Source organism: Xenopus laevis, chromosome 4L (genome assembly GCF_017654675.1).
Source record: "Xenopus laevis strain J_2021 chromosome 4L, Xenopus_laevis_v10.1, whole genome shotgun sequence".
In the NCBI taxonomy this organism is placed as follows: domain Eukaryota; kingdom Metazoa; phylum Chordata; class Amphibia; order Anura; family Pipidae; genus Xenopus; species Xenopus laevis.
This window is the reverse complement of record NC_054377.1, coordinates 31314002-31336919: the sequence shown is the minus strand read 5'-3', so window position 1 is coordinate 31336919 and position 22918 is coordinate 31314002. Positions and strand designations below refer to the sequence as shown.

Here is a 22918-nt window from a genome sequence, read left to right as displayed (position 1 = left end):
GAGATATATTGTCTTATTTTGTATTAAGCACTATTTGAGACTTACTGATATTTTATAGATTATCCAGTTTTTTTGTGGCTACAGAATATATTTTGCTGAATACTTAAATGTATATTCTAAAGTTGTCCTAGTACCTTCCTGGCCTCCATATTTCCCTAAATATAATGATAAAATTCATTAAGAACTATAAAACAGAAACATTATTTTTACAGCTATATACAATAACTGTCAGGCAAGAAATCTAATATCTGCAACTTCTATCTTGAAATGCAAATATGCTTGAATTGATGCTCAGTACACAGAAATAAGCTACAACCCAATGCTCTACACTCTTATTTAAAGGAAAAATAAAACCTATATTGAAGTAGGATTTAGATTAATACATCTAAACACCTTATTAAGTAAATAAAGTGACAAAGTATGGAACTGCTCCTAAATGAAATGTTTTGATATGTTTAAACACTGGGTACCACTGCAAATACACTAAATTCCATGGGAAACTGTTGATTCCTGGCATTTGAAAAACTGCTGCTTTGTAGCACAGGGTAAAATACTGCTTGAACTGCAGCCCTTGAAATACACTGTGTGTCTGCACCCTGGCTGACACATTGCCTCTCTGGGCAGACATAGGAGGGAGCAAGGCAGAGAATCAACTCTGTCTGCCAGTAGCCTTACAGTGTAAATATCATACATAGATTTGTATATAGAAACAAAACATTTGTCAACAACGTCAACTTTGTGCATTTCAGGATTATTTCTATGAAGATGAAGATGTTAGGAAAGTAAAGAAACCACGCAGGAAAATACAGACTTCATCAGCCATAACTAGGGTAAGGCTTTTATGCCTTAAGCACTTTTCTCAATCTGTTGCACAATATTAGAACGTAAGCATTTTTTTATTAGTCTCCCCTCATGTTATTTCTGCATGCAAATAAAGTCTGTGTTAGTTTGCATTAAAGCAAAATAATAATTTTACGCGGATAGATAGTTCTACAGTTAAGATAAGGCACACAAGGCCAAACCCTTTGCAGTGAATCCTTGTTTGTCTTCACTGTGTCAAACAATAAAGTCTGCTTCATTTGTATTTATTAACTTCCTGGCTCTGGTAATAGACCTAAATCTCTAGCTAATTCTCATTTTCTCTCACTTCCTCTTATATTATCAATCCTCCTGTACCACATATTTGTAATTGTGTCTGCAGCAACCAAACATTAAACAGAAGTTTGTGGCACTTCTTAAAAGATTCAAAGTCTCTGAAGAGGTAAGCACTTATTTTATCACTGTGCAAATTAATTAGCCTATATATAACTGTATTAAAGTTTTGTGAATAATAACTTATTGCATTTCATTTTGTGGCCATATATTATTGAAATATATTTGTCATTCCCGTTATTTTTGTGTGTGATTGAAGAGAATCTGTTTTCAAGAAAAAAAAAGTAATCAATATTTTGTTAAGTGTTAACTTAAGTTGTTGAAATGCTGCTAAAACAATGGGATTGTCATTTCAAATACTTGGTACTTTTTTTTCTTTAATACATTTTTATTCATTTTCAGACATTTATAATATACCGTATATACTCGCGTATAAGCCGAGTTTTTCAGCACCCAAAATGTGCTGAAAAACTCAAACTCGGCTTATACGCGGGTCATACCTCTGCTCTTCCCTCTGTCCTTCCCTCTGTCACCTCTGCCCCAGCCGGACTGCCTGTGACTGCCTGTGTCGCCGCCCGGAGCAGGTCCAGGAGCTCCGGGCGGCGCGTCCTTCCCTGCCGGCGTTCGCTTTCAAAATGGCGGCGCCCATGGCCGCCACGTGGGTAGCGGCGCCGGCCGCTACCCACGTGGCGGCCATGGGCGCCGCCATTTTGAAAGCGAACGCCGGCAGGGAAGGACGCGCCGCCCGGAGCTCCTGGACCTGCTCCGGGCGGCGACACAGGCAGTCACAGGCAGTCCGGCTGGGGCAGAGGTGACAGAGGGAAGGACAGAGGGAAGAGCAGAGGTGACAGAGGGAAGGACAGAGGGAAGAGCAGAGGTGACAGAGGGAAGGACAGAGGGAAGAGCAGCCAGGGTGGGGAGAGCGACAGATGGGGGGGGGGGAGTGGCAGAGGGAAGCAAACATGAAATAGGGGTGGCAGAGGGAAGCAAACATGAAATCCGGTCGGCGACACAGTCAGTCACAGACAGTAACAGGTACCTGCCCAGTGTCCCCCAATTGTTGCGGCTGGGTCACATTCACATTTTGAAATCTGACATGGGGCCCCTAGGCTTATACACGAGTCAATACATTTTTCCAGTTTTCTTAGGTAAATTAGGTACCTCGGCTTATACACGGGTCGGCTTATACACGAGTATATACGGTACACAGGTATGCTGTCCGTCAGGTTTTAGATACAATGAATATATGCAGAGAGATTTTACATATTTATAAATCATTAATCTGTCCTTATACAGAGCATATCCGTAACCGTAACAGTAATAACAAAAAATACACCAAAAAAAACAAAAGAAATACCAATGTAAAATATGAAAGGATGGCCTATCTTTACGTTTAGTCACCATTCCTATAATCATTACATGGTTGCCAAGTTTTTTTTTTTTAAAAAAAGGTTTTCTTAATTGAGTTTTAACTTTTAGTAAGAGTACAGAAGAAAGGAGAGAGAAGATAGAAATACATTGATGAGCATTCCCCTGGTATCCGTACTTTTATCATATCAGAACTGTACACTTTATGAGTTATTAAGACCTTTTCACACTGCCATGTCCATTTTGGGTCAGCAAGCCACCTGTCCCCAAATTTGCTAGTGTATGCCCATTTTTCGTAAATCAAATTTTTCCTTGGGAGAATGTCATCAAGCAACTTAATCCAGAATCTTAATGCAGGAGACTCTGGCGCTTTCCAGGTCATTAAGATGGCATACTTGGGGTAGTGCAGGATCTGTTGTAAGGATAGTATGTCACCTTGGGATAATGATGGTTCTTTGAAATGGCCTAACAAACAGAATGCAGGAGTTCACACTGTTGGCAGTGCAAGAGATGTATTTATAAACCCAAGGATTGTGACCCAGTATTGCTGAATTTTTTGACACTCCCAGAATACATCCAGGTAGGTGCCACTTTCTATATTACTTTGAAACAAATATCAGGGTCTTCTACATTCGTGCCAGTCTTTGTGGAGTCAAGTACACTCTATAAATTTGGTGTGAATAAAACGGTCTTTAATACAGATGTTGGTGTCTGGAATCTGTTTATGTACTCCCAGGCCTCCTCATCCAGTCATGGGAAGTCTATGGCCCATTTTTGACATATATTTTTAATAGAGCTCTTGTCTGCGCAGATAATGCTCCACAAAACGCTTTCACAAAAATCCAGTTGATTGACCTTTGCTGCCAGAATTTAGCCCAGGGTTTGTCTTGCAGCTAATAGAATTAAGTTAATTAGACACAGTTGGACCCTGTTTTCCTCAAATTCACATACAATACAGAAAAGGAAGTTATATATGCAGGACCAAAACTTGGTTTCCTGGGATCAGGTCCACCATATTTGTCTCCTAGTGCTCAGCTCTGAATAACCCCAGAAACAGTTACCTGAAACATTTGGAACAAATTTCACTATCCTAGCTGGGATTAAATATCACCTAATAAGCACTTTAGATCCTGCTTTGAGCAGAATCATGTTCGCAGTGTTTCAAGTTTAGCCAGCTTATTCCATTGTGATTGATAAATTGTGAGGTAAGGTGTAGATACAGAAGCGAAATTGCTCTGTATGGTGGTTTACCAGACAGGCACCAAGGTTCAAAGAATGTGGTAGTCTGTGACTGAGATTTAGTGTGCTTCCAGTATGTGTTGGTAAGGTGTATAATTTGAGGAGCCCGGTAAAGCTCAGATTCTGGGAGTTGAAAATTTTCACGTAATGCATCTATACTATAGTTAGCATTGAGAGTTTTCTGGTTAATTTGCAATCATTCCACAACTGAAAAAGCTTAGGCTGAATGCTTGGCTGTGAAAAGAGTGTCTGCCAGGATAGGAGCTGCAAGAATATGTGCTGAGCTACTTGGTCCCATAGTGGCAATGGGTGCTTTAAAACATAGCTTCCTAAATTTGGCCGTCTATATTATGATATCAAAAATAGGGAGTTTGCTTTGTAGGAATGAGTGAAAGAGTCCTCTAATTGAGTCCACAGAGCAACAATAATGTCACTATGTACTGAGGTTATGGCTAAGAGTTCTAGATAATAGGTATAAAAGTGTGCAAAATCCAGGCCTCCAGAGTTTCTGGATCTGTAGAGGATCATGCAGTTCACTCTCTGGTGCCCTCCACCCCAGACAGAGGAGAGTCATTTTGTTTTGAATAATTGGAAAAAGGCTATATGGCACAGGATAAATAATGGATAACCGATAACACCATTATATTCTACAGAGCTTATTTGCTATCTGCTGTGTAACCTGAGCCTTTTCTCCTTTGAATATCTGCTCACATTGCTACACAGCAGCTTATTTATATAAACAATAGTAGTGTTCCTGGCAGTTGGCTCTTCAATATTACCCTAAGCTACAACATTAATGCTCCAGCTTTACCCCACTATGGTGTAACCCCTATCTAAAGCAGCTAGAGTTGATCCCAGACTCTCAGCTCTGGGCACGATACAATATCAAATACATGTCTAATGTCATAGCAGACGGTAAACTCATTGGTTTTCAAACTCTAAAGGAAATTTATATTTTACCGAATACCATGTTTTTCAGATATCTGCAATTGAGACACGCGTTTATAACTCAATTTAAGAATGAAACTGTAGACATCACACCAAATGGCTTAGAGGCTGGGATACATAAACAGGTGTTAGGCAAGCCACTATCATATTTTTATGCGCAATTACAGAATGCTAGGGGTATCCCACTAAATAAACTTTGAACGATATGGCAGCGTGATATCCCTGAGATCACGCAGGAAAACTGGGAAGAATCACTAAACTTCATCTTTGAGGGAGTGATTAGCAGTAAAGACAGAATGACACAAATCAATTACCTGCATAGAGTGTACTTTACCCCACATCGTCTGCATAAAATGAATTCAGCCATTAGCTCGGAGAGCCCCATATGTCAACACTCCCCTGCGGACTTTTTCCATATGGTGTGGGACTGCCCTGTGATCAAAACATATTGGAGGGCAGTTGTGCAACTCATTGCAGCTAAAACTGACCTCTTTGTGCCATTAGAGCCCAGAGTACTTTTATTAAGTCAGGTAGAAGACGTGTCCCCTGAGGAGGGCACACTGTACATTAATTTCTATACTCTGTATGTATGTTAAAAAATCGATTGCACTAAACTGGAAATCTAGGGGTGGACCTAATATTCACGACTGGGAACAGTTAGTGGAAAAATCCCTACCATTGTACAAACTTACATATATGAAAAGGGGCTGCCCTGAGAAATGTAATAAGATATGGGGATTGTGGATTGAACAGGACCCTGAACTAGATCCACCTTGATTTACTAACTGAATACAATGTGCTCACAATATCCTCTACCTGTATACAATAATCTGGTGGGATGTGGGAATGCCACGGGACCAACTACTGGTTTACTACCTCTTTAATGTGTTAAACTTAACATGTATGGTGGATAATACTATGTGAGAAACAGATGGATTAGGAATAGAACTATTTCTTTTTGTTGTGACACGCTGTGAAATAATAGCATTAGTGTAAGGTAATAGATACACTGTGTTTACCTAGAAATGCTGAGATAGAACTGTATTGTAATAACTATCAATGATATGAAAAGTAAAGCACAAAAAAAAAAAGAGTAGAAAAAGGACAAGAATCCGAAGAATGACACAGACACCATGTTATTGTTTTTGTTGTTTATGTTTTAATTTTAAAACTAAGATGCTTACATGAAACAAATAGAATGGAACAAAAATTGTATCTATAACAGATGTGTTAACTGAATGTACGTTTGTTTCAATAAAAGAATTGTTAAAAAAAACAAACAATAATAGTGTTTCTGAAGCAAACACACCAGTTTTACCAGTGCAGGGCAACACTGCATTATATTTTTATTATTTTAAAACACATTCCTTTTAAGATCTGCCCTATTGACTGGGAGTGTTAAAGTAATAAAACAAGTCAGTTGATTGCCCAGATCAGCACAATCCAAGAAATGTGGTATTTACCCCAGCCCTCAAGTAGCTCAATGAGGGTCTTAAATATATAAGGGTAATTTTTCTGATATAATTGTTCCGGAGAGCTGTTAAGTTTAACAAAGAGTATGGAGACAGAGAAGGGTTGCCATTGAAATTTAAAGTTAAGGGTCAGTAATTTTGCTGTTTTCTTATATTAATAATAAAAGCCTCTGTGTTGGCGTGGTTGACCTGCAATCTTAAGAGCTTCCCAAATGTAGTGAGTAGATTATAAAGATTTGGGAGAGATGCCAACGGTTTAGTTACTCACAGGGTAATGTCATCTACAAACAGACTAACCGTGGGCCGCATTACTTGTAAAGATACCGGAAATATCTGCGTTATTTTTGTTATTTCTAATTGACATGTCTTCATTTCTTGCTCTTTTCTGTCATAGGTTGGATTTGGTCTAGATCATGTGTCACGAGATGAGATCCGGGAAGAAGATCTTGATGAGTTATATGATAGTCTTGAGATGTTCAACCCAAGTGACAGTTGTCCTGAGTTAGAGGAGAGTGAAAGTGTTCTCAGCACACCCAAACCAAAGCTCAGGTCAGAAATGCTACTCATGCTTTCATCTTGATTTTTTGATTGCGTGCCTTCAATACATTCGACAATGTCTCTAGTCTTAATTAAATTTTTCGTAAACTATTTGGATGTTTCTACAGGCCATTCTTTGAGGGTGTATCACAGTCGAGTTCTCAAACAGAGATCGGAAGTTTGAACAGCAAAGGGAGCCATGGCAAAGACATCAACAGCCCAGTAAGAGAACACTATTGAATAAAAGAAAACTGAAGATAAAATATTTTATATGTGTTACCTTACCCTCTTTATATTTGTATTTATAGTGGAGGCAGCTTTTATGTTTTTGTATAAATAGAAAAATACTGAGACGTGCACAAATGCATAGAATATGTGCACAATGAATTTTTTGACAAATGTTTAATTGGTTGCTTATATCATCAAGAAACAATACACCTTACCAATAAATGTAATAAATTAATTTTTAAAATAAGCAGAAACTAAAGCTCCAGGAAAAAGATATTGCTGTTGAATACGGTCCCAGAGGCTTCAGGTAGCTTTTGTTCATGTGTGAATTATGCAGTGAGATGCATAATGTCACTGGCAGGGGGCTTGAAGGGAACCAGACCCAGAAGGCTAACAAAAGAGAAAGGTAGCATCACCTAGTTTGCATAAGATTTTTTTTATACTGTTCTGCACCTTTGTATAGATTAATTTTACTTTCAGTAGGAATAATAAAGCTAACATTTGTATACAGGGGGATCTCTCAGTAGAAGTGAAGGTGGCTCGCCGTGAAGACTCGATGGATGCTGAACTCCAGGTATTAATCTCTGAAACTTTACAGTGAGCAGCTGAATCCTTAAAGAACTAAAGAAGTAGCTAGAAATGTTAGTACATGATGTTTTGTGCTTATGTACCAGCCCAAGGCAACCACAGCCCTTTAGCAGTAAATCTGTATCTCCAAAGATGCCCCAGTCGCTCCCCATCTTCTTTTCTGCTGATTCACTGCACATGCTCTGTGCTGCTGTCACTTACTGAGCTTAGGGACCCACTCACAATATACAGTACACATAGAATAGAAATGTCACAATATAAGGCTGATTAGTAATTAATACAGTTAATTACTACATGGCAGCACAGAATCCAGTGCAATTAGCATCAGAATTTAATAATCAGCCCTGTAGCATTAGTTTATATTACAGACAAACCTCATTTTCTGCTAGATAATTTGTGACAACCCCTAAATCCCCTAAGACCTCGCAGTGCTCCTCGCGGGTGGGTGCGGGTTGAGCTCTTCTCCTGCTCTGCACGCTCGCCACCTTCAAATGCCAGCATCCGACTTCCAGGTTCCGGTTTTATAGTCTCGCGTCTGCTCGCCCCACCCCTTTGTGACATCATTGTGATGTAATTGGCAGTGAGGGTCGGGTCTATAAAAGGACCCCGGAAGCGCGAGTGTGGGCGGGTGTGGGTTGTAGCAGGGCAGGTTACGGTAGAGTGCGGGTCAGGGAAACTCTGACCCGCACATCACTAGTTTGGAGGATGCAGGCTGAGGATAGCTGGCTGTTGATACAAAGTAACAGTAGTAGGCAGAGCGATCAGCAGGACAGCAGGGGCCTAGTCTTTGGGAACTGTCAGAAACCATTAAAAATCATGAAAAGTCTGCATACTTTTTAAATGATGTATATTGCAAAGATGCTTGAAATTATAAATTTTCATCAAGCTTAAGTTATGTTTTTGTGGAGTTCCTCTTAAGACAACCCCTAAGCTTAGCTTTTCAACAGCTGCTCCTAGCCCATTGAGTATGTGAGTGTTGCAGATGGTGACCCCCTGTGACATGTTTGAAGTCCTGGATCATTGCTGCTATTGACAAGCTGAAACTTTAGGCTGGTGCAATAAGTTTAGTATATAAAATATGATATTTTTATGGTGTAGTTCTCTTTTAAGGAAGCCTGTATACATCTGTGCATTAAAATTTCTGCTTTGCGTTGCAAGATATAGTTCTGTATTTTCAAGTCCAGTCCTAATCACTTTCTTTTGTTACAGGATATATCTATGGACTTTTCACAAGATGTGGATAGTCTTTCAGATTCCCTTAGTTTTGCTGTCCCTGAGAAAACCAAACCTATAAAAAGCCCCAAGTAAGTTATGACCTCTTAACTTCAATCTGAATAAACTTTAGTCGTTGTTAGTTTTTTGTGCAGCAAGATACAAGTGGGACAGCAGCTGGTTCTACAATTCTAGGAACCATAATCAGGTGTGGTGCTATAAATTTGGCAATCTGAGTACGGTTACAACATCGTTTTTATCTTAATATTAATAAAATGCATGTGTATTTATAAACATCATGGGTACAAGTAACTGCCATGAGTAAAAACTATAAATATATTAAAATTGTAACCTAAACTGTCCACTATACTCCCCTTAAAAAAGTATTTATTAGCAGTGTTGGTTAGTTTAGTCTTGTAGTTGTAACAAGTAAGTAAGGTTGAAAAAAGACACACGTTCAACCTTTTAGTTTTTTTTTTTAAATTAATTTATTAAATAAATTAGATGTTTTGGTTGTATTTGACCAAATCATGTTTCCATTTTTTGTTAGCAATTTTGGTGAGGTTTTCTGCATAGTTGTAGGAACACCTGACATTTATTTGGGATCTATACTGTTATCTGTAATGGGTATTTTACATTTTACGTGATTTCTGAGATTATATTGCTGTATGGAGTAATTGGTACATTCTCAGTTTTATTTGAACATATATTATTTTATGTGGTAGGCACTTGTACTCCTGTAGCAATTATTATAAATGCATATCATGTTAGCCATTGTCCTCCTCCGGATATCTAACACATTTTGTGCACTTCATCTTTCAATAAAAAGGATTATTACTATGGCTCATTGAGTTTTCAGCAGCAATTTATGAGTATTTTGCCCAATATATTGGAGAAAGGGAGATTTAAGCTACAGGGCATATTTTTACAGGTATTTGCTAATGTAAAAGCAGTTTTATATGAATGCCTAAAAAAGGCAAAGACTACATAGAATCTACCCACAGCCTCTGTGAAAAGTATCCATTTACTGTAGTAACATACCCTAAAGCTATTACTTTTAGGGCATGGCTGTTCTGCGTCCATGATGCAGTATCCATTAAACACAAAGTTGCATTTGTTATATAGAAGTAAATCTGCGTTTAGAGAGATTTGTGGGAGATAGAAAACTGAGCTCTCAGAATGCAGCACTTTATACTGGATTATGAACTGGTTTTATAAGGATTTGATACTGTCGAGGGAGGTTTTGTTACTTTCAAGCTTAATAAAATGCATTCAAATGAGGAAAGAAGTCAAAGTAAGAAGAAAGTTCAACATTGCATCCGTGTGTGTGTGTGTGTGTGTGTGTGTGTGTGTGTGTGTGTGTGTTTTACGATTGGTCACAGAGCAGTGTACATGGGAGTAATGTTACTGTACCAGCATGAGCTAATAGTGTGACCATTATGGAATAGGTGTTAATGTCCAGCTTTTGCCTGAAAGTCACCTGCAATATGAATAGCTACAAAGTTTATGTACTTGAAATGCACTTCCAGGGCCACCATCAGGGGAACAGGGGATACAACTGCCATGTGTCCAGATGGTTTGGGGGGTTTAGGGGGGCATGGCCGTGCTGAACTTGGATAGCCAGGCCCCGCTGTTAGTGAGCTGCGCACTTCGGAAGGGAGGGCGGGAGCTCCTGTGCCTGCATCTTTTTTTTTCTAACTGCTCTGATTTGTCAGTGAAGTGTTAGTCCCTGTAAAACCGCATGGGGATTGGATGGGTGAAGTTTGAATCCACTCCAGTTTACCTAATTCCCATGTAGCTTTACTGGGACTTACACTTCACTGGCAAATCAGAGCACAGAAAGCTGAAGATGGAGGCACCTGAGCTCCACCAAACTCTGCAGCTCACTCACTGCAAGGGGACCCAGCTGAAGTAATAAATGTAATAACTTGTAGGGGCCCTGGCACCAATGGTTTTTAATAACTTGTAGGGGCACTGGCCACCAATGTTCTTTTTAATAACGTATAGGAACCCTGGAACCAATGTTTTTTTTCTAATAATTTATAGGAGCCCTGGCCACCAATGCTATTTTTTTAAATAACTTGTAGGGTGGCCCTGGCCGCTACTTTTTTTTTTTATAACTTGTAAGGGGTCCATGGCCACCAATGTTTTTTTTTCTTTAACTTGTTGGGAGGCCCTTAATGTTTTAGCACTTGTGCCTGCGTGGCCTTTGTACTGATGAGTGGGGGGCCCATAAAATATTGTTGTGTGGGGCCCTGTGATTTCTGATGGCAGCCTTGTGCACATCTATTATAAACAAAGTTCATACATCCTAAATGTGTCCTAAATAATAAACTACCATGTATTTTTATTTTCAGTGTGACTCCCCAGAGCAGAAGGAGTATCCCTTCAAGAGAGAAACAATCATGCAAAGGACTTGGTGAAAGAACTCAAAGTGCAGAGAGTGAGAGGATGCAAGACAATGCACAAAACACACAGGTATGGTGTGGGAAAAATATCTAATGACTGTTTTTTTTGTGTATATGGGAAAGCTTGATGGATATTTTTGACACTTGTCTTTTGATGCTGCCTTAAAAGTCTTCTTTTGTTCTTCCTCTTTTTGTGTCTTACCTAATTTGCTATTTTACCTTCAGATCCCTAGAAAGACTCTGCTGGATCAGTTAAATCAAAACCTCTCAGATCAATCCCTTCCAGAAACCATAATCATAGTCCAAACTTCAGACTGGCAGGGTCAGGTAAGAAGAGGTTCTTTATTTTTTCCTTTAATACGAATTTCCCTCATATCCCTTCAGGCAACACCAACATAGAGAGATGCCCCATCCTATATGTAGGGAAAAAAACACTGCCCCTTTTTAAAATTCCTCTCCTATAAGAACCCTCTTCCCTCTGTCAGTTCAGTATTTTTTCCTACCTATAGGTTAGGACGATTTGCTCCGTAGAGAGGGTGATTGCAACAGTGTATCAGGTATAGGTTCCCCTCAAAAGATTGTTCTCTAGGAGACGAGGCGTCCGTATAAACCCGAACTTCTGGGTTTGTGGCTTTATCATGGAATACTGTGCTGGCCTTGCTTGCACCGGTCTATTGGTTCATAGTAAGTGCTCACAGCTATAGCCTTAAAGGAAAAAAATAAGGCTAATCATGGCCAACTTGTCTTTTTTTCAGAGATGGCTGACACTTGTCCTGAAAAGATGGAGGCAAAGGTGCAGTCTAAGTAAAAGCAGAAAAGTGTAGACTTAAATAAAGGTTCAGCTAAAGAGAAAAAGGAGCCTCAAAAAAGAGAAAAAATCTTCCATTAACTGTCCAGTGTGTAATATTAGATTTTCTCCCCTGGAAGATGAAAAATGATGTGGCATCTCCAAAAATAAAATGAAAGCCTGTGATGTGCCGCCTGCTTCTATGGAATAATTAATGACCTTTTCGAAATCTATGCTCAAGTAGATGTTTGAATCGATTAAACAGCCTGAACCGTCAAGAGATACCTGCTCCTCTGCCAGTCCTTTATATGAGGATCATCTGGCTATACATTTGGTTCAGGCACAGAGAAAGGTGAAATTTCTAATACAGTATATTTTTTCCCTCAGAAGGGATTGAAGCCCTAATGCTGGTGTTCAGGGAGACCATGGGCTTGGAGGATTTGTCAGAGCCTCCTTAAAATCCAGCAAGTTATTTGCTGGAATTAATAAGTGCAAGCCGGTGTGTCCTGTGGATGAGGCCATTAAAGGCAAAATAAAATTAAAATGGTCAAAATTAGAAAGGAAATTGTCCTTTCAAAAGAAGTTTTACTCTCTCTTCCCCTTTGATGCTGAGGAATCAAAGATCTAGGATACACCTCCAAAGCTGGATCCTTCTATTGCACAGATGGTAAAAAGGACAGCCATTCTCTTGGATGATTGCTCAAGCTTAAGGGACCCTATGAACAAAAAGTCAGTAGCAGCCCTGAGAAAATCCTATTTGGCAGCTGCAATAGCAGCAGCTTCAGTGGCAAGTTCCCTGTATGTGCTCAGTTAGAGAAAAGTCATAAAAGGGGTGTCCAGAGGGAGAGACTGTTAGAAGATTTCCCTCTCCTGTGCTCTGCTGCAGATTTTTTTTAACAGAGCTGCACTTGTTGCTGTTTTGTCTTTCCCACCCCTCCCCACAGATTTGCAACTACATCTTTACCGGTACTAGAATTACAAAAAGAAGCAATGTTTCGGGCTTTGTTGCAAGAAGCAATGAGTATTGATTCCTGTTCCTCAAGGGGAAAAAGAATTAGTGGTGTATTCTCTATTCTTTTAAGTTCCCCAGCCCAACGGGAAGTTCAGAACTGTCATAGATCTTCGATTGAACAATGAAAGTAGCCGATACCTTTTTATGCATCAAACAGGGTGATCCCAAACTTTATTCCATGGTGCTCTCCACACTGTTCACAAGATCAAACGTTTCGGGACCGCATGGCCCTTCATCACTGCAGTCTTTTTAAATGATGTATATCGCAAAGTTGCTTGAAATTATGTTTACTTTTCATAAAGCTTAAGTTATGTTTTTGTGGAGTTCCCCTTAAGACAACCCCTAAGCTTAGCTTCTCAACAGCTGCTCCTAGCCCATTGAGTATGTGAGTGTTGCAAATGGTGACCCCCCTGTGACAGGTTTGAAGTCCTGGATCATTGCTGCTATTGACAAGCTGAAACTTCCGGCTGGTGCAATAAGTTTAGTATATAAAATATTGCATTTTTGGCCATATTAATTTTTAGGGTTAAGTTCTCCTTTAAGTATTTCTATATTAGTGCTGCCTGAAGGGACATGAAGAAAAATAATTCATTTTATCTGTCTTGCTCTTAACTAGATTCACACTCCCTGTTATTTTCTCTCGTTCTATAATAGTTTCTTTTTAATGTGTTGCCTTGTTTTGTTTTTATTTTCATTATTTATTTATTTTTTTCCAGTTTGTCGCAAATCTGTTTCAGCAGCATCATAAACCCTGTGTGTGTATAACCTGTTCTTCCGATGTGCAGTGCGCTCTGACTGCTATTCTTACACGTATTCAGAGACAGTGAGTATACATAGCCCTGGCTAAACCCATGTTGTATTGGTAAAAAGTCTAGTTAGTGTGAATTTCAAAATAGTGGGGGTTGTTTTAACTTGACTCTTCTAGGCCATACTTTGTTTTCTAAAACCTGGAGCAGGCTCTTAAACCTGGAGTAGGCTTTAAAGGGGTGGTTCACCTTCAAGTTAACTTTTAATATGTTATATAGAATTGCCAATTCCAAGCAACTTCAATTGGACTTCATTATTTATTTTTGATAGTTTTTGAATTATTTGCCTTCTTCTTCTGATTCTTTCCTGCTTTTAAATGGGGGGGTCACTGACCCCATCTAAAAATAAAAGCTCTGTTAGGCTACACATGTAGGGGCACATTCACCAAGCTCGGGTGAACGAATAGAGGGAAAAATACTCGAATTTCGAGTAGTTTTTTGTGCTCCTAGACCAGTGATCCCCAACCAGTAGCTCGTGAGCAACATGTTGCTCTCCAAGCCCTTGGATGTTGCTCCCAGTGATCTCAAAGTAGGTGCTTATTTTTGAATTCCAGGCTTGGATGCAAGTTTTGGTTGTATAAAAAACAGGAATACTGCCAAACAGAGTCTCAATGTAGGTTTACAATCCTCATAAGGGCTACCAAATGGCCAATCACAGCACTTGTTTGGCACCCCACGAACATTTTTCATGCTTGTGTTGCTCCTCAACTCCTTTTACTTCTAAATGTTGCTCACGGGTTCAAAAGGTTGGGGATCCCTGTCCTAGACTATCGAATTGGCGTAAATTCGCCTGAGTAGAATAATTCGAATAGATCGAGAGAAAAAACGCTGCGACTATTCACCCATTCGATAGTCGAAGTACTGTCTCTTTTAAAAATACTTCGACTGCCTACTTCGCCAGATTAAACCTACCGAATTGCTTTAAAAGCCTATGGGAAAGTCCCATAGGCTTGTTTTCCATGTTTTTGATCGAATAAAAAGGCATTCGATCGATCATTCGATCAATTGAAAATCCTTCGATCGTGCGACTATTCGCCCATTCGTCTATTCGCCAGCGCGTAAATTCCCAGAATTCACTATTCGATTCTATTCCCCAGTCAATTTCGAGGGATTTAACCCCTCGAAATTCGACCCTTGATACATCTGCCCTGTATTGTTAGTGCTACTTTTTATTACTCCTCTTTCTATTCATGTCCTCCCCTATTCATATTCCAGTCTCTTATTCAAATCAATGCATTGTTACTAGGGTAATTATGACCATAGCAACCAGATTGCTGAACCTGCAAACTGGAGAGCTGCTGAATAAAAAACAAAATAACTCAAAATCCACAAATAATAAAAAATGAAAACCAATTGCAAATTGTCTCAGAATATCAGTCTCTACATCAGTCTACGTTAATTTAAAGGTGAACAATTCCTTTAAGTAATATAAATATACTTTATCGCCTTAACCCAGTCGATTCTATTCTATACATGCAAGTACTATTTTCTTTGAAGCAAAGGTCCAAAATGTTTTCAGTTCAAAAGTTCACTAATGCAAATAGCTCTTTTGCACTCTTTCATCTGTTTTGTTAATCCCCTGCCATGTTATGTCACAGTGGGGGCACTCTTCGGGTGTATTTTAGCTAGCTAAAGAACTTTTATGATTAACTCTCTTTACTTAAATTGTTAACATTGGTCAGTGCACTGTGAATGCTTTTCTGCTTGAAATTACTTTGGAAGATTTCCTTATAGATTGAAGAAAAGCTAATGTAATTCCAATATTTAAAAAGTCGGCCCATAAGTTTAACATCTGTGGAGGAGTTATTTGAAGGATTGTTAAAAGATCAGATTAAAGAATATATTTTAAAGAATGCAATTATAAGTAGTGAAGGATAGGGTGTGGTAGTGATATCGTTCTAACTTACAGTGCAGCAGTAAATAGTGGCTGAAGTCTCATCACAAGTCACATGACTGAAGAAACCTGGGAAACATGTCTAGCCCTATGTCAAACTTTAAAATTTTATATAAAAAAAAATTTGCTCTTTTGAAAAACATTTCCCTTTAAGATTGTAAACTCCACTGGGGCAGGGACTAATGTGAAAGATGTATTATTTCTTTTAAGCACTGTGGGAATGTGTTGGCACTATATAAATATCAGGAAAGAAAGAAATAATTACATGTAAAGAAAGCATGGAAGGAACAGCAAAGATCACAAAAAGAAAGGCCACTAAAAACAAACACAAGTTTTTCCTTGTCCCTTAAATTGTTTTATTGTTTTTAACAGTGTAGTTACATATCTGCACTATATACTTCCTAGTAAAACATTTTTATCTTAATGTGGCCATACATTATCTCACTAAACGAGCAGATCTTTACCAGATATGGTGGGTGATAGGCTATACCTATGGTGGGAGATAGACTAATTTGATTGTTTAGCCACAGGTATTACAATGAAGGGAATATAGACCATTGGGGCTGACATAAAAATTAAACCTGCCCGACCGACATATAGACAATATTGGACCAGATATGGTCATAGGAAGACCCCTCATAGGGCCCCATACACTGGCCAGTAAGCTGCAGACATGGTCTGTCTGCAGCTTTTATTGACCCCTAAATAACCCCCAAGAAAAAAAGAAGACCTTTAGACTATTGTTTTCTATATCATACTAAAATTAATTTTGAAAATTCCCTTTATGTCTGCCTTTTGCAGCTGTCACACAGCACCTGGACCACCACGACCCCTGAAGGTAGTGTGTGTTGGAAGTCACACTTTCCTTAGTTTTCTGCTTGGAACGTATGTAACAAACTTGGCTGGAAGATCCTCTGATTGGCTAGGATACCTGCGATTTCTGTTGGTACCCCTGGGTAAGGCAAAACTTAGGATGAATAAGATATTACAAGTTCGTGGCTAAACAAGTGTATATTGAGAATATAGGCAAGAACTAATTGATAGAATGGTCTTTAAAACAATAACTGTACACTGCATGGCTCTTACATGTTGAATAAAACAAGGGTTCTCCCATGTCTGACCGATACATTGTTTAAAATGTCAATGCTAGACATTTGGATTTTAAAGCACTGCATATCTTGACAGTGCTATATAAATAAATGATGATGATTTTTTACTTTGAGTGGAACATTTTAATTTGCTCAGGAAAACTTGTTTTTTTTTCAGGATAATACATGTTTAATTCCACTTTTATAACAAAATATATGACTGTAAATATTTTAAAAAGTACATATGGGTCATAATGTATAAAATATTGTGTAAAGATATTCTTTAAAGGAGAAGGCATTTTTTTTTAATTTGGGGGTGCCAAAAGATAGGCACCCTCAAGTGATTGAATTTACTTACCTGATAACCCTTGGACAGACATAATATCAAAGGCTATTATATTATATGATACTAAACTCTATAGTTAGTATAGATATGGGTATTGTTGGATCTGCTCTATTTTGGGGTGCCAGGCTAATGACTTGAGGCAGACTGATCTTTAAATAAGTGGTATTTATTTACAAAGGAACTAAAAGGTATAACATAAAAAGGGAAATAACTAACATGGAGGGAGGTAGAAAGGGATAGCGAAGGATGCAATGGAAGGGAGTGGAAAGTGACTAACTAATAAAGTATTTACAATGCTCTTTATATACACATAAGGAAGACCATTCAAACAAACATACTACCCTGTTTCCAAAACAGCCACACCCAAAAGACAGTCCCAGCCAATCAGGTCGATGTTGGCTTTTCTTGAAGATGGTTCATCTATTCTTAGATAGACAAGGGACTGAAATCAAGTTAGGATGCACTGTGAAAGAAATCCCATAACCCAATGCTCCAGGTGTCCCTTTGTTGATCCAGCAGAGTGTCATTCCCTTGGGAACTCTTGCTATCCCTGCACCCACACCAGTATCTCCAGTTATTTGCATCTCTTTGATATGGACATTACTGTAGCTACATGGATTGTTTTATGGCAGGATGACTGTTGTCCAGGCTTGCACCTTCACAGTTGCCATTGATGGAAAGGCAAATATCTGTTAACCCATAGCATGTATGAGCTTATTGAATATCCAAAATTCAGTACTACAGGTATATATAATTTATATGAAGGTATGGAGGGTGTGTGTATGGATGCTGGATTTTCATTTGGAGGGGTTGAACTTGATAGGCTTTGTCTTTTTTCAACCCTATGTAACTATGTAAGCCTGCCAGGGTTCTTTCAGCAAGCACCACGGAGTGTTCCTCTTTTTCCGCTTCTTTGTTCAAATTACCTGAGGCATATGCATGCTCAATAGAGTGCAATAGCCAGCTTTTTTGTTAAAGTTTGGGTGTTCACTCTGCTGCACATGCACAGCCATGAGAAGAAAAAAATAGCAGGAATAGGAGCGGAGCACTCCTGGAAGAACACCAGGCCGGCACTCCTATCAGCAGAAAACTTTTGACACCCCAAGAAAAAAAGACTTTCCTTCTCTTTTAACTGCATTAAATGCAACTGATATCCCCTGAGCATTCGAATTCCGAAGGTGTAGTTTCATGGATGTTCTTGATTTACACATTGTTTATAGATTAAAACCCCACAGCAGTACAAAAGAAAATATCTAAAGAGCACTACTTTAAGAAAGTATATACATTATATATTGCTAAAGGTAAAATTCTAATAAATTAAACAAACTGCAGCATAAATAGAAATATAGGCATAGGTTCTCTTTTCTAAAAAAAAAAAAAAAAAAAAAAAGCTTCTAATTACAGAAAGGCCATCTCTCATAGAATCCAAATTTTTTTAATCAATTTCTTTTTTTATCTTATAATAGGTCAGTACATTTTACTTGATCATAAGAAACCTTCATAAATCAATATTGGTGGCAAAACAATCTGGGCCTTCCAATGATTTTTTGGCAGGGTCCATAAATCATGACTGGTCCATTTTTATTTAATTTAAAATTAATGAATTTGGGGTGGGCAGATCAGATTGCTGATGACAAAAAATACAGCACAATTAAATTTACTGTATGTGGGTTGTATCCGTAGGTTGATTGTCATTAAGGGGGAATAGGCCTCCCCAAACTCATGATAAAAAAATCCAAAGGCAAAACAGCTATTGAAAAAGTCAAAGAAAGAAATACTTTACCAACTGACTATTACAGCAATGTTTGTTCTGTTGGGCATTAAGTGTGTGAGTGTCTGAATACAACAATACATAACTCCCTCCATTATACAAATGGGCACCATCTTCTGGCTCTTCGGTATTGTTCGGGTCTTCTTCCTTCCCGTCAGCAATTTCGGCCACTTTCGAAGAATGCTCAGTTGTCACGAACTGGAAGACCGCTTCAACTGCCAATACGGCGCTTACTTCCCAAAGAAGACCGAAGAGCCAAAGATGTCGCCCATGTGCTCCGCTGACTGTAGGGTATGGGTTTTTATTAGTGGGGTTGAATTCTCCTTTAAGTACTGCAATTTTTTAAAATAAATTACTTAAATAACTACCCTATAGAAAGCTATGCCAGTTAGCAGTAAGAAGGTCTGCAAAGTATTTTCTAATATTAAAGGGGGTATAGATTTTTGGAAGGAGAGCATAGTTCTTCTTTATACAGTAAAGCAGAATACATTACATATAATTTAAATAATAAATAAACTTCAGAAGAGCATGTTTTCTGATAAGGGGTATGAAATGTCCCTGTTATAAAGAAAGGGTGGAATTATTTGTATTGGAGAAAAGGCACTTGGGATGGATATGATTACTATCTGTAAATATGTAAGGGGACCATATAATAAACTCTTTGATGCATTATTCAACAGTAGTTCTTCCAGAGATAGCAAGGGCATCCTTTGAGGTTGTTTCAAAGGAGTAAATTGTGAAAAAGTATTTTTACAGTAAGAGCTATAAAGTTGCGGATTCTTTTCCCCCTGATGTGTCTGTACTGGCAGATAGAATACTACTGAAATTTACTCTCTTTTTTGATTCAGAGACTAGTCTACCATTTTGAAGAAAAGAATTGCTTTTGAGATAATTTAGTTTGATTATTTTTCCTTTATCTGAACCAGCTAGTATTCACTCTGGTTTCAATTTGATGCCTTTTTTTATTTTTTTAACCTCTCCTTCTATTTAACTGTATATGTTGCTCCAAAACTAAAAAACTCTACTAAGACACTTAAATTTTATTGTATTTTGAATATCAAATGAAAAGTCTACAGCAGTGATCCCCAACCAGTAGCTCATGAGCAACATGTTGCTCTCCAACCCCTTGGATGTTGCTCCCAGTGGCCTCAAAGCAGGAGCTTATTTTTTGAATTCCAAGTTTTGGTTGTATAAAAACCAGCCACACTGCCAAACAGAGCTTCAGTGTAGGTTGACGATCCACATAGGGGCTACCAAATTGCCAATCACAGCACTTATTTGGCACCCCAAGAACATTTTTCATGCTAGTGTCGGTGAAATTTATTGAAAATAAATAACTGACGTTTAGCTAATCCTATAGCCTTTCTCACTTTGAGAGAGGCTATAGTATTAGCCGAAAAGTCAGTTATTTATTTTCAATAGATTTCACCGATTTTTTGCATCTTAAGACCTGTGAGTGCTCGCCTTTTTCCAGGATGCACTTAACAATATAAAGTTTTTACTTGTTCCACCAAAATTCCCAGTGTTGCTGGTCTTTTTGAATGCTATATATATATATATATAGGGACATGCACATCAATGATTGAACCAAAGTAGGAGGACTGAGAAAAAGGTGATCATCTGCATCGGAAAAATCTTTGAAAAGATGCCAATTTGTGTGCCGATATCTCCTGAGCGATTCATTTTTGGTAATTTCTTGTTTAGTGGAGAGAAAGCCATGTACACATTTTAATATGAAGGCGAACCAAAACTTTAAACTGCACTTGCCTTGAGTCAGTTGCCACAGTGCAGTTGCTGAAAAAAAAAAGACCACACGTATCATTTGGATACCAAATCCAAGAATAGAAGGCGTCCGTTTCACATTAAGTGTGAACACAGTTGCACTAATATTAGTGCAATATTAAGTCATTTGTAAAAATTTGAATTATTTGCCTAAAATGGAAGGAGATGAGCTAATTTGGAATTTTCTTGATGTTGAGCTTCCGTATAAGAGATCTCATACCTGTACATGAAAAAAAGTGGTTGTACAGAAATTTGGTCAGTCAGAAGCTTAATACTTATGTCTATTCCAGGCTCTCATCCTGTATGTAAATACCTTGCGTCCTTGGATCCTCGTTACTTTTCTCTCTTCTTTGATGTTTCTTGGAGGGATTTATTTAGTAAATCAGAAGCTCCAACTTCAGGTAAGAAAAGCAGTAAAGTAAATATACTCTAAGGAAGTGTGGATACTTAGTATAACAAAATTTTTTTCCTTAGAACCGTTTGATGTGATTGGCCGGATCATGCAGTATGTAGCTGCAGCCACTACCTTACTTCAACTGCCAATAGCAGAAGCCATGCTAACCTGCAAACATAAACTGTGAGTAGACTTATAGATCTGTGGGTAAAAAAATTTTTTGTATGATGTATAGAGTGCAACTGGGTTTCATTTTTTTTATTTGTGGTTTTTGAGTTATTTAGCTTTTTATCCAGCAACTCTCCAGGTTCCAAATTACCCTAGCAACCATGCATTGGTATAAATAAGAGACTAGAATATGAATAGGAGATGAACTGGATAGAAACATAAATAATAAACAGAGCATTTGTTTTTAGATGGGATCAGTGACCCCAATTTGAAATCTGGAAGAAGAAGAAGGCAAATAATTGTAAAACTATAAAAAAGAAAAAATGAAGGCCAATTTAAAAGTTGCTTATAATTACCCATTCTAAAACATACTAAAAGTTAACTTAAAGATGCATGTTATTATGTAGAAGTACACAGGCATGCAAATCCGTGTGTGCGCATTTCTGCGTTGCTTTCTATGCATCACTGTGCAATGCTTTTATGATAGAGACATACTATATATATATATATATATATATATATATATATATATATATATATATATATATATATATATATATATATATATATATATATATATATATATATATATCTATCACAAAAGACCAGTGATTGCGCTGCTTTTTGGTACTGATTATGGCACCCCAAGAATATTATATTTATTGGTAGAAAATGTTCATTGAGAAGAGGTGTATACTGGTCCCTGAAGCAAATTACACTAAGAAGCAGTGCTAACTGGCACCCAAAGTACATTATACCCCAGCATGTAATAGTACAGAGTGTCTTTTGGTGGCTTTGTTGCATAAAGGCCTTATCTTCTGTTTATCATATTTTTTTTATCAGTCAGGAGGATGATTCATATCAGAAGTTCATTCCATTTATTGGGGTAAGTGAATTAAACTCAACTTGGAACTTTTCATTACTTTTTGCATGGTTGTTATTTGAAAAATCGACTCTTTAGGTTAATGGTGCACAATGCATTTTCGATATTTAAGCAGCTCAAAACCCATGGCATTAAAGCCTTTAATACACCCCCGATATGCCTGATGGCTTTGGACTTTTGCCCATTCTATAGTATGGACTTTACACAGTATTTCATATTGTTTGCAGTTTAAAGTAGTTTAGTTTTGTAAACATTTTTTTAAATTACTACTTTAATTGTCTTCTATAAGCAAGCATTTGCCTATAGTAACCAATCAACAAAACGTTTTCATAATTCTTTTTTCACTAAGAAAGTTGCTGGACTGGCAATCGCTGCCCTTTGTCTTTCCAATATTTCCATGTAATTTAAGCATAGAAACAAGGTTCCACTAGATCTGTGTCCACTTATTTATGACATGCTACAAGTTGTATTGAAAACAATGTCTTGTGTGAAACTGGTCTTAGTTTTTTCTTTTTTCCACGTGTTGTTGCTAAAGTCTGACATCTAAGATTATGGTTAGAAATACTGTATGCCCAAGACAGCACCTGGTACCATAGCAAAGCTCCTCTTTTGAAACACATACCTGTTCATATCAGTGAAATGAATTCTGTATCCTGCAGCTATATTTTTAGATTTCTCTTTGATTTCTCCCATTTCTAAATAATTATTCCTCTAAAAGTTCAACTGTAAGGATAGGTTTTTGGCTCAACACAAATATGATTTGGTTTGCATTGGACTACAGTGGAACTTTCAGCTAACATCAGTCATATTCAGCTTTTTTTAGAACATAAAACAC

At 37.9% G+C, this 22918-nt stretch overlaps 1 protein-coding gene across 2 annotated transcripts in view; it reads left to right on the top strand.

Moving 5' to 3' along the window:
- The window catches only part of pacs1.L (phosphofurin acidic cluster sorting protein 1 L homeolog), a 47257-nt gene that overhangs the window by 13415 nt on the left and 10924 nt on the right, over positions 1 to 22918 (top strand). For both annotated transcript variants that reach the window (XM_018257720.2, XM_018257719.2), the window contains exons 7-19: positions 750 to 830; positions 1202 to 1261; positions 6574 to 6728; positions 6845 to 6938; positions 7456 to 7518; positions 8742 to 8836; positions 11102 to 11222; positions 11378 to 11479; positions 13668 to 13774; positions 16453 to 16607; positions 20929 to 21039; positions 21113 to 21215; positions 22044 to 22086. In XM_018257720.2, the coding sequence (XP_018113209.1) occupies positions 750 to 830; positions 1202 to 1261; positions 6574 to 6728; positions 6845 to 6938; positions 7456 to 7518; positions 8742 to 8836; positions 11102 to 11222; positions 11378 to 11479; positions 13668 to 13774; positions 16453 to 16607; positions 20929 to 21039; positions 21113 to 21215; positions 22044 to 22086 (1290 nt within the window). The remainder of the gene's footprint in view (positions 1 to 749; positions 831 to 1201; positions 1262 to 6573; positions 6729 to 6844; positions 6939 to 7455; positions 7519 to 8741; positions 8837 to 11101; positions 11223 to 11377; positions 11480 to 13667; positions 13775 to 16452; positions 16608 to 20928; positions 21040 to 21112; positions 21216 to 22043; positions 22087 to 22918) is intronic.